Source organism: Wickerhamomyces ciferrii, contig 00086 (genome assembly GCF_000313485.1).
Source record: "Wickerhamomyces ciferrii WGS project CAIF00000000 data, strain NRRL Y-1031 F-60-10, contig 00086, whole genome shotgun sequence".
Taxonomy (NCBI): domain Eukaryota; kingdom Fungi; phylum Ascomycota; class Saccharomycetes; order Phaffomycetales; family Wickerhamomycetaceae; genus Hansenula; species Hansenula ciferrii.
In genome coordinates, this window is record NW_011887654.1 from 1 (window position 1) to 13,540 (window position 13,540).

At 31.9% G+C, this 13,540-nt stretch overlaps 6 protein-coding genes across 6 annotated transcripts; 3 read left to right on the plus strand and 3 right to left on the minus strand.

Moving 5' to 3' along the window:
- Positions 1-577: 577 nt before the first annotated feature.
- RCM1 (rRNA (cytosine-C5-)-methyltransferase RCM1) lies at positions 578-2,005 on the plus strand (the record flags this gene model as incomplete). Its single annotated transcript, XM_011276179.1, has 1 exon — positions 578-2,005. The coding sequence occupies one exon, from the start codon at positions 578-580 to the stop codon at positions 2,003-2,005; it is 1,428 nt and encodes a 475-aa protein (XP_011274481.1).
- A 71-nt stretch (positions 2,006-2,076) lies between these two features.
- Positions 2,077-3,313, minus strand: LYS12 (homoisocitrate dehydrogenase; the record flags this gene model as incomplete). Its single annotated transcript, XM_011276180.1, has 2 exons — positions 2,077-3,137; positions 3,217-3,313. The coding sequence occupies 2 exons, from the start codon at positions 3,311-3,313 to the stop codon at positions 2,077-2,079; spliced, it is 1,158 nt and encodes a 385-aa protein (XP_011274482.1).
- A 1,623-nt stretch (positions 3,314-4,936) lies between these two features.
- On the plus strand, positions 4,937-5,188 carry BN7_3199 (uncharacterized protein; the record flags this gene model as incomplete). The annotated part of the gene is made up of 1 exon (XM_011276181.1): positions 4,937-5,188. The coding sequence occupies one exon, from the start codon at positions 4,937-4,939 to the stop codon at positions 5,186-5,188; it is 252 nt and encodes an 83-aa protein (XP_011274483.1).
- A 118-nt stretch (positions 5,189-5,306) lies between these two features.
- On the plus strand, positions 5,307-7,226 carry BN7_3200 (uncharacterized protein; the record flags this gene model as incomplete). Its single annotated transcript, XM_011276182.1, has 1 exon — positions 5,307-7,226. One exon carries the CDS (start codon positions 5,307-5,309, stop codon positions 7,224-7,226), a length of 1,920 nt encoding a protein of 639 aa, XP_011274484.1.
- A 177-nt stretch (positions 7,227-7,403) lies between these two features.
- Positions 7,404-9,395, minus strand: SMP1 (sphingomyelinase-like phosphodiesterase; the record flags this gene model as incomplete). The annotated part of the gene is made up of 1 exon (XM_011276183.1): positions 7,404-9,395. The coding sequence occupies one exon, from the start codon at positions 9,393-9,395 to the stop codon at positions 7,404-7,406; it is 1,992 nt and encodes a 663-aa protein (XP_011274485.1).
- Positions 9,396-10,215: 820 nt separating this feature from the next.
- SMP2 (sphingomyelin phosphodiesterase) lies at positions 10,216-12,213 on the minus strand (the record flags this gene model as incomplete). Its single annotated transcript, XM_011276184.1, has 1 exon — positions 10,216-12,213. One exon carries the CDS (start codon positions 12,211-12,213, stop codon positions 10,216-10,218), a length of 1,998 nt encoding a protein of 665 aa, XP_011274486.1.
- Positions 12,214-13,540: the final 1,327 nt, after the last annotated feature.

Consider the following 13,540-nt stretch of genomic DNA (forward strand, 5'->3'; position numbering starts at 1 on the left):
AAAGAGAGAAAATGCTTTCTGCACGAACCACCTACTAGCCGTTGTATTTGGGTGGAACAGTGTGGGACTCTCCGTACAACTTATCAAAACCAGCATACCCACTAAAAACTCTCTGATTTCCTCGGCAGCAGCTTTCCTTTGATTTTTCCAGGCGGGAATTTTTGTCCAAAATTTTTGAAAATCGGTAACTGGAAAACCCGATTTGGCTGGAATTGAACCTGGAACCTTTCTTTGTCGAATTTTTGAGCGTAAAACCTGGTAAAACCATAACAAAACCCAAGTTCTAACAGCTTGACCAATTCAAAGCGGACGATCTATTCGACTGTCATCGGAGTAAGTGTCAATTTCAACGTCTGATAAATTTTTATTATACGTTTATTACTAGTTTTCTTCACCAAATTAATTTCATTTTCCATCATTGTTCTGATAAATGAACAGTAGAGCCTACACTTTACAAAGTTAGTTATAAATACATTTATATATTTCATATTAATACATATTACTTTATTAAAAAAAAAAAAAAAAATTACTACTCGTAATTGAATATTCTTGTGTTACATTCTATGCCAACAGAACAATGTCAAACTTATACAAGGAAGCTGAAAGGTTTTTGACTCCAAATCAAAAGGAAGGTTCCCTTCAAACAAGGGTCTTCAATGCTGCTAGAAACAAACAGATCAAAACAGATCCAAAGCATGTTTATGCTCTTGTATCTTCCACTTTGAAATATAAACCATTTATCCTTGATATCATCAAGAAAGCCAAGTTATTGAAAGAGGAAAAACAAATTAGAGAAACTCAAGCATTACTCTTGGTCCATGATTTACTGTTTTCAAGATCAGGTAGAATTCAAATGGGTAAAACACCTTTAAAAGACTCTGTATTGAAACATAAAACTAGATTATCAGCTGAATTAACCAAATTGAAATTGAAACACAAAGTACGAAGCTTTGATGAGTTAATCGAGGAGGATGATACACCAGTAAGATGGTTCAGAGCTAATACCATTAAAACTACAAAAGAGAAAGTATTATCAGAATTAGAACATCTTGAAGAAGTTGATAGTATTAAGAAAATCCAACCGGGTACTATTTATCATGATGAATTTATACCCAACTTATTTGGTATTCATCCAAAAGAAAAAATTACAACAACTAAACTTTATGAAAAAGGTCACATTATCATTCAAGATAGAGCTTCATGTTTCCCTGCACATATTTTAAATCCAGGTCCTGATGATTACGTTATTGATTCATGTGCAGCACCTGGTAATAAAACTACACATTTAGCAAGTTATATTCAACGTGATGGTTCAATAAATGCATTTGAAAGGGATGTTCGTCGTTCTAAAATTTTAGATAAGATGGTTACAACAGCTGGTGCTTCTAAGATTGTTAAAATTAATACTGGTGATTTCACACAAAGTAAACCATCTGATTTTGAAGATGTTACTGGACTTGTTGTTGATCCATCATGCTCTGGTAGTGGTATCTTCGGTAGAGCTCATGAAGAGGAAAATCCAGAAGGTTCATATAGTGATGAAAGATTACAAAAATTATCATCATTCCAATTTTCCATTGTTAAACATGCTTTAAGTTTCCCAAATGCTAAAAAAGTTGTTTATTCAACTTGTTCAATCCATGCACAAGAAAATGAAAGAGTTGTTATTGATTTATTAAATGATTCACAAGTTAAAAACGCTGGTTGGAAAGTTGCAAATCGTTCAAGAGTTATCCCAATGTGGCCAAGAAGAGGTTTAGTGGAAGAATTTCAAAGTTTCCCAAATCCTGAACAATTAGCTGGTGGTTGTATTAGATCTATTCCAAAGGTTGATGGTGGTATTGGATTCTTTGCTGTTTTATTTGAACGTGATGTTGGTTCAGAACTTGAAAAGGCAAAAGATGTGAAAGTTGAAGATATAGAAGTTGAAGATGCGGAAGAAGAAGGAGAACAAGACCAAGAAGATCAAGAATCTGAATACGAAGAATGGAATGGGTTTGACTAGCAAAAAAAATAATATATTCTAATCTAAAATTATATAGCTCATTTTATATATGCATTTTAAGAGTATCTAACTCATTGTAAACGTTTAACAACATCATCAATAACTTGTTGAGTAGTTGATTTACCACCTAAATCTGGAGTTTTAACTTGACCTTCACTCAAGTTAGCATCAACAGCAGCATAAATATCAGCAGCAGGTTTTGGATAACCTAAGAATTCTAATAATAAAGCAGTTGATCTAATAGTAGCAATTGGGTTAGAAATACCTCTACCAGCAATATCTGGAGCAGAACCGTGACATGGTTCACCAATAACATAGTTTTCGCCAACGTTAGCACTTGGAACAACACCTAAAGAACCAACTAAAGCAGCAGCACCATCTGATAAGATATCACCGTATAAGTTTGGAGCAACAACAACATCAAAGATTTCAGGTTCACGGAACATACGATAAACCATTGAATCAACAATTTGTTCTTGTAAAGCAACTGATGAATATTTATCTTTATTTTGATCATAAAATTTACGAACAGTTTCACGGAATAAACCATCAGAAACACTTAAAACATTTGATTTATGAGTAATGGTTAAAATTGATGATTTATGTAATGAAGCAGCACCTAAATCACGTTGAGCTTGACGTTGTAAGGCAATTTCTAATGCAATTTTACCAATTCTTGTTGTAGCAGTTTCAGTAATTCTTTTGATGGCTTCAGCAGTTTTAGTACCATCAGCATTTTCAAAGATTTTTTCTTCTTTAACATATAAATCTTCGGTATTTTCACGAACAATAACCATATCAACTGGTCTATCATTAGTACCATCAACTGATTTAACAGGACGAACATTAGCATAAAGACCTAATTTTTTACGTAAGGCAACAATTGGTGATGAATAACCAGCAACTTTAGTAGTTGGAGAAGAAACAGCACCAAATAAAGCACCATCAGTTTCATTTTTTAAAATTTCAACAGTTTCTTCTGGTAAAGCAGTACCAGTAGCTTTAAAATGTTCAAAACCAGCTTTTAATTCAACAAAATCAAAGTTTAAACCATGTTTTGATGACAAACCTTCTAAAACTTGTTTACCAGCTGGGATAACTTCTCTACCAATACCATCACCTGGAATTAAACCTAATTTAGATGTTAGTTTATACAGATCTTTACCATTTCACACCCATAATATTGTACCAATCATTCTGAACAATTGTACCCCAGAGTGTGCAATTGAGTTGATACATACCAATTTTTAAGGTTTTTGAGGCAGTTGAATATAATCTTTTAGTGATACTAGATCTGGTGCTTAACATTTTCAGCAATATAATTGATGTTTTGAATTGGATCAATATAATTCAGAAAATTATGTCTGCTTTCGAATTTTGACAGCCTTTATCGATTTTTTCAATTATGAATCATCGCGGTCTTTTTTTTTTTTTTTTTTTCATTTGACCGATCGCGAAATATTTGAGTGTGTGTATCAGATTTTGATAATGCACAAGAATAAGTTTATCTTTGAATTTGCATTTCTTGTTTGATTTAACGTTTGATAATAAGTCAATTTGCTTGTAAGGGAATACAGGAGATAGTGTTTGAGCAGAGGGTGCATAAGTTTGTGTCAAAGTGATGAAGTGGAGCAACTTGAAGGGATCAGCTTGAATCTAGATGAATTATGCACATGTCCAACTATAAGCTCAAGGTTTGCCACTAGTTATCATTTATAAACACAGATAGTTTAAGCTTAAGATTGCTGCTTGTATAATTAAAGCTAGCTCTAGACTTCCATTAACAAGTCTACAAATGTCAAACTATATTTTACGTGTTGATATAAAAACAAGCAAATCAGATAAATTCCTCTTGCTCAACAATATAGTTAAGTGCTTGATACTAATATCTCTCTTTTGTACATCTAGTACATCCAGTTTAAAGGTTTTCAAGTTTATACGCTATCAATCCTCAATTCACATTTTGTTGAGAAAATGGTTGTTATTATAATTTGTATTGGTGGTAGTGTTGCTGCTACTCTTATGATGAATATGATAGGCAATTCACTTGAGGTCAACAGAAGTTATAGAAATACGGCTAGAGAAATAGATGCTTCATCTTATAAAAGCACCAATCATAAAAGCGATTGTGGAAGATGTTGCCACTAAGGTGTTGATTGGTTTGTTAATATGGCTATAATGGAAACGTTTTCAATACTATATTACGAATTAAAGTCATTGTTGTACCGTTCTACCTCATAAGTACTTATTGAAAGCTCTTAAATTTTATCAACAGGGTCGAATATTATCATAATATATATAATTTGATGGATATATAATCATTATAATATACAACACAATACAACACATAATACTTGATCTCGTTTGAGTACTAATTTAGCCACATTATATACGGGGCCAATTAATAAATTGCGTTATTAGCTAATACGGATGGTTATGATAAAAGTATAAATGAATGGTGCCAGCTTCATTTAAAGCATCACATGTATTATTAACCGTGTATGTTTATGAGCTCAAATTGGTATATATTGCATTCCTAAGATGACTTGAATACAGCTATCTCAATTCACTAGCTGATCATTGTTCCAAGAAACTTGCTTCTAGCGCACGCACTAAATTGTATTGAACAGGTACTTTGTTATTTCCATTGTGATTAGCAGTATAATAGTTCATATTAGTAGTTGAAAAGTCTATTGTTTTATTTGATCATCAATTGTATCCACAATATTACTAGCTGGTAGTTCAGAGATGCGCCTCGGCCCTTGACGCCTCAATTTTTACGAGATGGGTATAAATTATTTTTCCGACAAAATTCAACTCGAGACTCGAGAGCTTTAAACTTAATGATGATGTGATGATTCACACTACATCAACCCTTAAGCCAAAACTTTTTCGAAAGCTCTGACACACATATTCCTTCATATCTGTGCAATGGCTGACAATGATTTCCCAAGTTTTGATTTGAACGATGAATATTGTTATACTTTAATATTGAGAAGGTGTTCAAAGTTATTGACAACGTCTCTTGATGCTTTACCTGATTTTCAAGATTACATTTTGAAGGGGTTTGATATTTCCAAACTTAAGATTCCTGCAGCTACTAATGGTGAGTTGATAAATTTAATGATATACTTATCAGAGGATGAATTACTAACGAAACCTCTTTCATTCAGCTGCTTATGACATTTTTAATCTCTTATTTCAACCTTTCAGCTTCAGTGATAAATTTAGTACTGATCAAAAGCACATGATAAAGTTGATGGAGATTGATGGACTCGAAGGGTGTTGGTACTACAAAAAGATGTATAAGTTTGTGTTTTCCATTGAGGTAGCCACAAAATTTGAATCATTAGGTTATGTCCACGATGTTAAACTAAAAAAGAGTCAACTGAAGTATCAAAACCAATCTAGAAAAACCCATTACTCGAACACGGAGCCGTTTATATCAAATGATGTATTCAAAGCAAATTGTGACGCACTTGAACACTTCTTACAAACTAAAATGGAGGGGATGACTGATTATGAAGTGTACTCCAGCACAAAACGTTTTATAGATGGGATTCATAATGATTTATCAATTATTAAAAATGAAAACTCAAGGGTCCCATTTAAGGAGGTAAATTTTAGAACAATGTTTAACCAGCAGTTAATAAAGCCAATATCAAGATTTTTCTCAGAGATCATTGCTAAGAGATGTGATGGTCTGGTCCAACCTTGCTTCAGCTCATTAGAAGAAAAATCAATCCATGTAAAGAGATTTGGTCTTTCAAAGAGTATTTTCAAGAAACTTAAGTCCTCAGTCTGGGAAAGAATGAAGAATACCAACATGAAATATCAAGGTCTGAAAGATTTATCTATCACTTACGAAGGGCCATTAAAGGTATCAGATGATAAAATAAGCATTGAATTTAAAAACATCATTTCAAATATAGACATTCTGAAACCATATACTAGAGATGTAATCCTTGGACAAGTTAATCTTTACATGTTCAATGGTAGAAGAAATAATTATATCCTATCTAATTTCGAACAATCATGGTATATTGAGATATCAAATGATCAACCTGAAACCAGTATAGTAAGAGTGGGAAATGGTTCAAAATTGAATAATCAAGATCTATATTTGAATAACAAAGTGAAAGTTTTACCAATAGGACTAAGAGCTAGAAGTAATGATGAAGGTATGAAAACACAGTTATTTTTGGCCATTAGAATGTTTGATTTATTTGGAAGATCACTCGAAAAAGACTACACTAGTGGGTTTGAAGGTTATTATTCATTTTCATTTCAAAATCAAGCTGATCGTAAAAATTGGATCAAAATTCAAGATCAGATCATCTACTCCAAATTTGGATCAAAGTTAAGTGGTAGTATTGTTCCTTTGGACTCTGATGGTGATAAGGAACCACCATATAAGAAATCTAAGATTATTGATGAGAAAGATAAACCGGGTATTGGGGGAGAAGTTTATGATTCTGATGATGTGGTATCTTCTTTTGTAAACACATCATGGGACCAGTTATTCATATCATCATATGATTGTATTGATCATTATAAAACAACAAAAGCTTCAGGTATTTTCAAATTAACGTGTGGAGTTAAAGAATTCAAGGAAAGCATTCAGACCGCGGAAGTCTTGATGGATGAGCGCTGCCAGAAGCATTCTCAGGTTTTAGTTGAAGGATATGATTTATTTCAGGAGTACAACTATTGGTTTATGAAGGTTTCCCCATTTGAAGAACTTAAAGTAGCTCCCAATCATGGTCAAATTAACAAAAATGTGAAAACTATTATCAAAAATCATCAGCAGAAGTTGAAGATTTTGGATATCATTCAGGCATATAACTCAAAAAACAAATCTGGAAAAATAATTAGAATTCCTCCAGTTTTAAAATATGGCTATGGAATGACTATTATTAACGATGAATACAAACATCTCGGGCCATACATTGCTTTTCAAATCCCAAATTCTGATATTCTGAGATACAAACCTTTTGAAAAGAATCAAGTCGATGACTTAAGATCACAAATTGAAAAGCTTCATGAACTCAAGATTCATCATAACAAACTTTGTGCTAAATCATTGTACTGTATTGATGATAAATCTTATATAATGGATTTTAATGATGCTACATTATTCTCTGATTGTGATAAGAAAACATGCGAAGATTATAAATTCTTGAATGAACTGAGCAGAATTGTTGATATTCTGAATCATTGATGTACATTATGTATTATAGTTTAATATATATCTTCAAACTTTTATTAATCTATTTACTAATTCATGTATTGAATCTAATTGATTTCCATATACTTGTATCATGAATATATTGTAGAATTAAAATTTTAACGAAAAAGAAGGTCCAAAAGTGGGATATATAAGAGCAGATGAAAATAATCAATAAAAGCTTGGTTCATCATAAGTCTTCATACATTTTTGATATTGATCTAATGTAAAACTAGCAAGGAAGCACCAACTACCATTGCAATCATCAGTACCAATACAATTTGGAACATATGGACTAAATCTTCTTTTGTAATTGTTGTAAAGTTGTGTAACTTCTTCAGTTGTGTTAACCGCAGTAGCAACTCTATGCCAGAAAGTTGCATTTAACGCTTCATCTTCAGGCCATTGTGTGATATCTTGATAAGCTTCTCTTGCACTATATTCAAATTCCCAAACAGGTTCTTCATTACCATTAGTGAAAGTCCCGTTTAATTTTGTATAGTAATTGTAAGAATTCATAACACTATGAGTTTTGGTATCAATAGCATAATATCTCCATGATGGATTATTTTCAGTTAATGGTGTAACAGCTTGTGAAATCCATGCATTTGCAACAACATTGTCTTCAGACTTATTAGTAATATCAGTACCATCATATAAGATATTAAATTGATCCATATGAGTATGACCAAAGAAAATACCTGCAATAGTGTACGGTGAAAATCTTTTAATAATTTGAGTGAAAATCTCAGCAGGTAATGGTAAAGCTTCTTGAATTAATGGAATATGAGCCATAATCCAAACTCTTTGATCTTTAGCTTCAGCATCAACTAATTCATCAATTAAGAATTGGAATTGTCCAAAAGAATCAATATCAGTTGCGTTCCAATACATGTATAAATTCTTAACATAATAAGCATTTGAATTTAATGCAATAATTTTCAAATTTGTTGAAGTTGTAACTGAAAACCCAGCATAATGTTTTCTAACAACACGAGCAGTTGAAGCATTAATCCAACCATATTCTTCCCACATTTCAGCCATTAAGTCAGCATTCCAATCAAATAAGTTACCAAATCCAGATTTTTCTTGAGCTAATTGAGCATAAGGGAAAGTATCATGATTACCTAAAACTGAATAAACTGGAACATCTTTTAAAGTTCTTTTCAAATCACGGAAAATGATTTCTTCAGATTCAACATTTGAAAAATAACTCTTATATTGTGCTTCATCATGTTCAACTAAATCACCAGTGAATATAGTGAATTTGAAATCTAACCCTAATTCTTCTTGATATTGAGCAACAGATTTTAATGAACTATTAACCAATACAGGTGGTGCATCACATTCATAATGGCCAAAAGTATTTGCAGGATACCAAACTGAAGAGTTATTAATATCAACATCAACTGGTTCACCATATTGAACATCGTTTTGATCATCATACCAAGCTGGAGTATAAGATAAATTACCAATTTGATCTTCAGTCATATTGGTAGTAAATTTATAACCTTCTGGAGGTGGATGTTTGGCAACACTATGTGGAGTACAACACATACCCATTGTACAATTAGTTTCTGATCCAATCTCATAATTCAATTCAATGTGGAAATCTGAAACATGAAGAACATTGTAAGTTTCATTACCAGGTTTTGGAGCATGATAATGTTTTTCTTGTTTTTCAGGCCAATATGATGACATATCAACTTTTGGAGTTTCTGGTAATGGACAACCTTTATTATCTTGGAAATGGCAATATAATTGACCATCATAAGAGTTTGGATCCATAAGATAAAGCATATTAGCAAAATTTGTACCAAAAGTTGAATTATCAACTGTATTTCTTCCATAATTTGTTTTACAAGTTAAAGCAGAAGCAACACCATTATCAGTACACCATTTTGTGAATACCGGATAAACTAAATTTGGTTTTGTCAATGCAATTGATTTACCCAATTGTAATCTTTTGATACATTTTTCACACTTTGTAGTATTTGTACCGTTAAACTTGTCAATATTTGTCAATTGTTGAGAAAACAAATCAATTAAATGTTGATCATCCGGGGTATAACCAGTTGAATCTAAAGCCAATTCCAAGTCATACAATGGAGATGCCCAAGCCAGCGGAGCCAATAAACCAGCAGCGAGTGTGGATATTTTCATTCTGTATAACGAGTGTGATGATTTGAGATCTGATAAATTGCCTATCAAACTTATCACAATATAATAGGAGAATCTTCCATGTCTTTATATCCAAACCAACTCCGTCTTTCAACAGCCAAAAAGAATCAATAAAACTCAACTAAAAATCTCAGTTAAATGCAGCCAAATTCCAATATTCTGCTCAACCAATCGCTGCAAATCATCGTTTCTGTTCAAACAATCAATTCACTGTTTTGTACAGATTTGTTTATCAGCGCTTAATTGATGCAGAAGTTTACAAAACGTGGGTATTTGAGGTTGACAAAGGCTGGAATATCTAGGCGGGAAGCACTTTTGAAACAGGCTAAGTATTACGCTGAGACTACGGGCAAACTGTGCTGGAATCTACGCTTAGGGCTGACAGTGTCTACTTAAAGCCAAAACTCCGAGTACCAAAAACGTTTTTAAGCGGGTTTACTTTATCAATTCATCAAAGCTTTTATGAGTCGATTCAATGCAATAGAGATTTTCTACTTTGATGATCGTATTTTATTAAGCTACAATTTTTAGTCGTTCATCATTTATCTGAGCTGAAAATGTATTGTTGTTTACCAGTGTTAGTTGTGGAATATCTGATAATCTACGACAAAACCGTTAGACGGTTAAATAGAATTTCTATTCATCTGTAAACGTTTTATATAAAGGATAGTTGATAACATGTTTGTCATCGTTAGAATGAAAATGGAAAACGTGGAAAGAAAGTAATTGAATGTAACTGTACTTATGTACAACTCCAGGTTGTCTTAGTGTCTTGTAAACCATTGTGCGGGTATATCTAGATCTATTGAAATTTTGGTTCATCAAATGCCTTCATACAAGCTTCATAATCTTTTAATGTAAAACTTGACAAGAAACAAAAACTACCATCACAATCATTAGTACCAATACATTGTTCCACAAATGGACTAAATCTTCTTTTATAATTATTATAAGTTTGTGCAACTTCATCTGATTCATGAATTGCATGTGCAACTTTATGCCAAAATGTAGCATTTAATGGTGATGAGTCTGGCCAATTTGGTACAACATTTGAATAAGCTTCTCTAGCACTATACTCAAATTCCCAATTTGGTTCTGATGAGCCTTCATACCAAGTTTCATTTAATTTAAAATAATAATTATATGAATTCATAACACTATGAGTCTTGGAATCAATTGTATAATATCTCCATGATGGATTATTTTGAAATAATGGTGTAACAGCTTGTGAAATCCATGCAATATTAACTGCATTATCTTCAGTTTTATTTGTAACTTCACCATCATACAAAATATTGAATTGATCTTCATGGGTATGACCAAAAAAAATACCTGCAATTGTATATGGAGAAAATCTTTTTAAAATTTGTTGGAAAACTTCAGCTGGAATTGGTAAAGCTTCTTGAATGAATGGAATATGTGCAATAATCCAAACTCTTTGATCTTTTGATTCAGATTCAATTAATTCATCAATTAAAAATTGGAATTGACCAAATGAATCAATATCAGTTGCATTCCAATAATTATATAAATTTGATGCATAATAAGCATTTGAATTTAATGCAATAACTTTTAAATTTGTTGAAGTTTCCACTGCAAAACCTGAATAATGTTTTCTAACATATCTAGCAGTTGATGAATTAATCCAATTATAGTCTTCCCATAAATCACCCATTAATTCAGCATTCCAATTGAATAAATTTGCAAAACCTGATTTTTCTTGTGCCATTTGTGCATAAGGGAAAGTATCATGATTACCCAAGACAGGATAAACTGGAATATCTTTTAAAGTACTCTTAATATCTCTAAATATAATTTCTTCAGATTTAATATTTTTTTCATAATTTAAATGATTATCTTCATCATGATCAACTAAATCACCTGTAAAGATTGAGAATTTAAAATCTAAACCTAATTTATTTTGATATTTTGCAATTGATTTTAATGAACTATTAATTAAAACTTCTGGTGAATCACATTTATATTGACCCCATGTAGATGCAGGTTGCCATATAGAATCATTAGAAAAAACATCAATTGGTTCATCATATTGTAAATCTCCATTTGAGTCATACCAAGCCGGTGTAAATGATAAATTATTTGCTTGTGATTCAGTTAAATTCATTGTATAGCTCCAACCTTCAGGTTTAATATCTTTATTATCATTATGAGTTGTACAACACATATTTTGAGTACAATTACCCTCGGTACCAATTTGATAATCTAATTCAATATGGAAATCTGAAATATGTAAAACATTATAAGTTTCATTTGATGGTTCAGGTGCTTTAAAATGTTTTGATTGTTTTTCAGGCCAATATGATGACATATCAATTTCTGGAGTTTTAGGTAATGGACATTTTTTATCTTGTTGATAATGACAAAATAATTGACCATCATAAGAATTTGGATCCATTAAAGTTAATAAATTTGCAAAATTTGTACCTTCTGATGCATTATGAACTGTATTTCTTCCATAAGTTAATTTACAAGTTGTTGAATCTTTTAAAATCTCATTATCAATACACCATTTGGTAAAAATTGGATAAATTAAATTTGGTCTTGTTAAAGCAATTGATTTACCTAGATTTAATCTCTTGATACATTTTTCACATTTTGTTGAATTTGTTGAATTAAATTGATCAATTTGAGTTAATTGATTTGAAAATTCATTAATTAAAAAAGTTTCATCTGGTGAATAACTTGTTGTTTCTAAAGTTTTTCCTAAATCATATAATGGTATACCAAAAGTTAATGAAGTTAAAAAACTACCAGTGATGAATAAACTTGACAGTTTCATGATCTCTTGGCTCTTGTGATAAAACTTATTATGATTTATAATAAAACAACGAGCGATATGGGATTCTTGGCTAGTATTTATACCATTCAATAGACAATCTTTAACACTTTATATATCCATTATCATTTGTTGATCTTTTCAATGATTCTCTGGTTGTTTCTTTGTCTTTTCAGTACGATAAAAGATGATCATTACCTCGATGTAGCTTGAAAATGGTCCTCATTGGTTGGTATTGTGAGGTTGATGGTTGAAACAGTTGAAACTTGATGCTCATGTCTTCTGACAAACGTGGGTTCGTAGATCCTTATACTTATCATTGTGAAATCCATCAATTACTATTGCTCGGAGTTGAGATCAAGACACAGAACAAGAGTCACCAACGATTTAAAGCATGAGTACCAGAGTTCAATCGAATTGTGGAATGTTTCTTTGGTGTCTCTGTTTCTCTTTGGCTGCTTATATCAAATCATTGGGTATAAATCTTCAATAATTATGGATCTTTTCCGACTGTGATCTGAGTTCTAACATCTAACTTCTGAGCTCTGAATTCTAAGCACATGGTCTATAACAGCACAAAAGGAGCCAGTAATAATTGGATATCACGGAAGCATTGTCATTTGTTTAATTTAATTCATTGAAAAGGCTCAAAGACGGGTATTTGTGTGTTACCTTATGAACTCGTTGTACTGGTTTCTCTTTTAGCTCTCATTCAATTTTTTGTAGTTACTTTTCGCAGGGTGTGAACATGTGAACATCCATCCACTAAGAAGTAAACACATTTAGGAGAGCATTATCTCTGAATCTCGACACATAAACGATATAACTCCTTAATTAATCTTACTAAATAAATTAATCTAAATACATTGGATCCATTTTATAGTTTCCATCTACGTTTCAAAAATTCACTTTTGTATACTTGTCATATTTTAGCGATTCTGACCCAGCTAGCTGTGAAATGGCTGCCAGCTGGTGAAAATCAGCTAGCTCGAATTTTGAATATCCCTTAACTATGGGAATAATACCACATTTGGCCCTGTCAGAAACACAACATGCTATTGGAAAGAACTAAAGGTATAGGTATATAATTATGACCTCTCAAGTTCGATCTCACTCTTCATAATTGTCATATATGTCATGGTTGCTGAGCTACGACGTTTTTTAAATCTACTGAAATCCGTTTTTTAAATCTTCTCTGTTTTTTAAATCCCCATACAAAAAACCGTGAAAATCGCCGTTTTTTAAGGAGAAATCCCGTACAGACTAGTCTTTCTAAAATTTAAATTTCGTCTCTGCTAACAAAAATAATCGTTAAAATGGTCTACTTTGT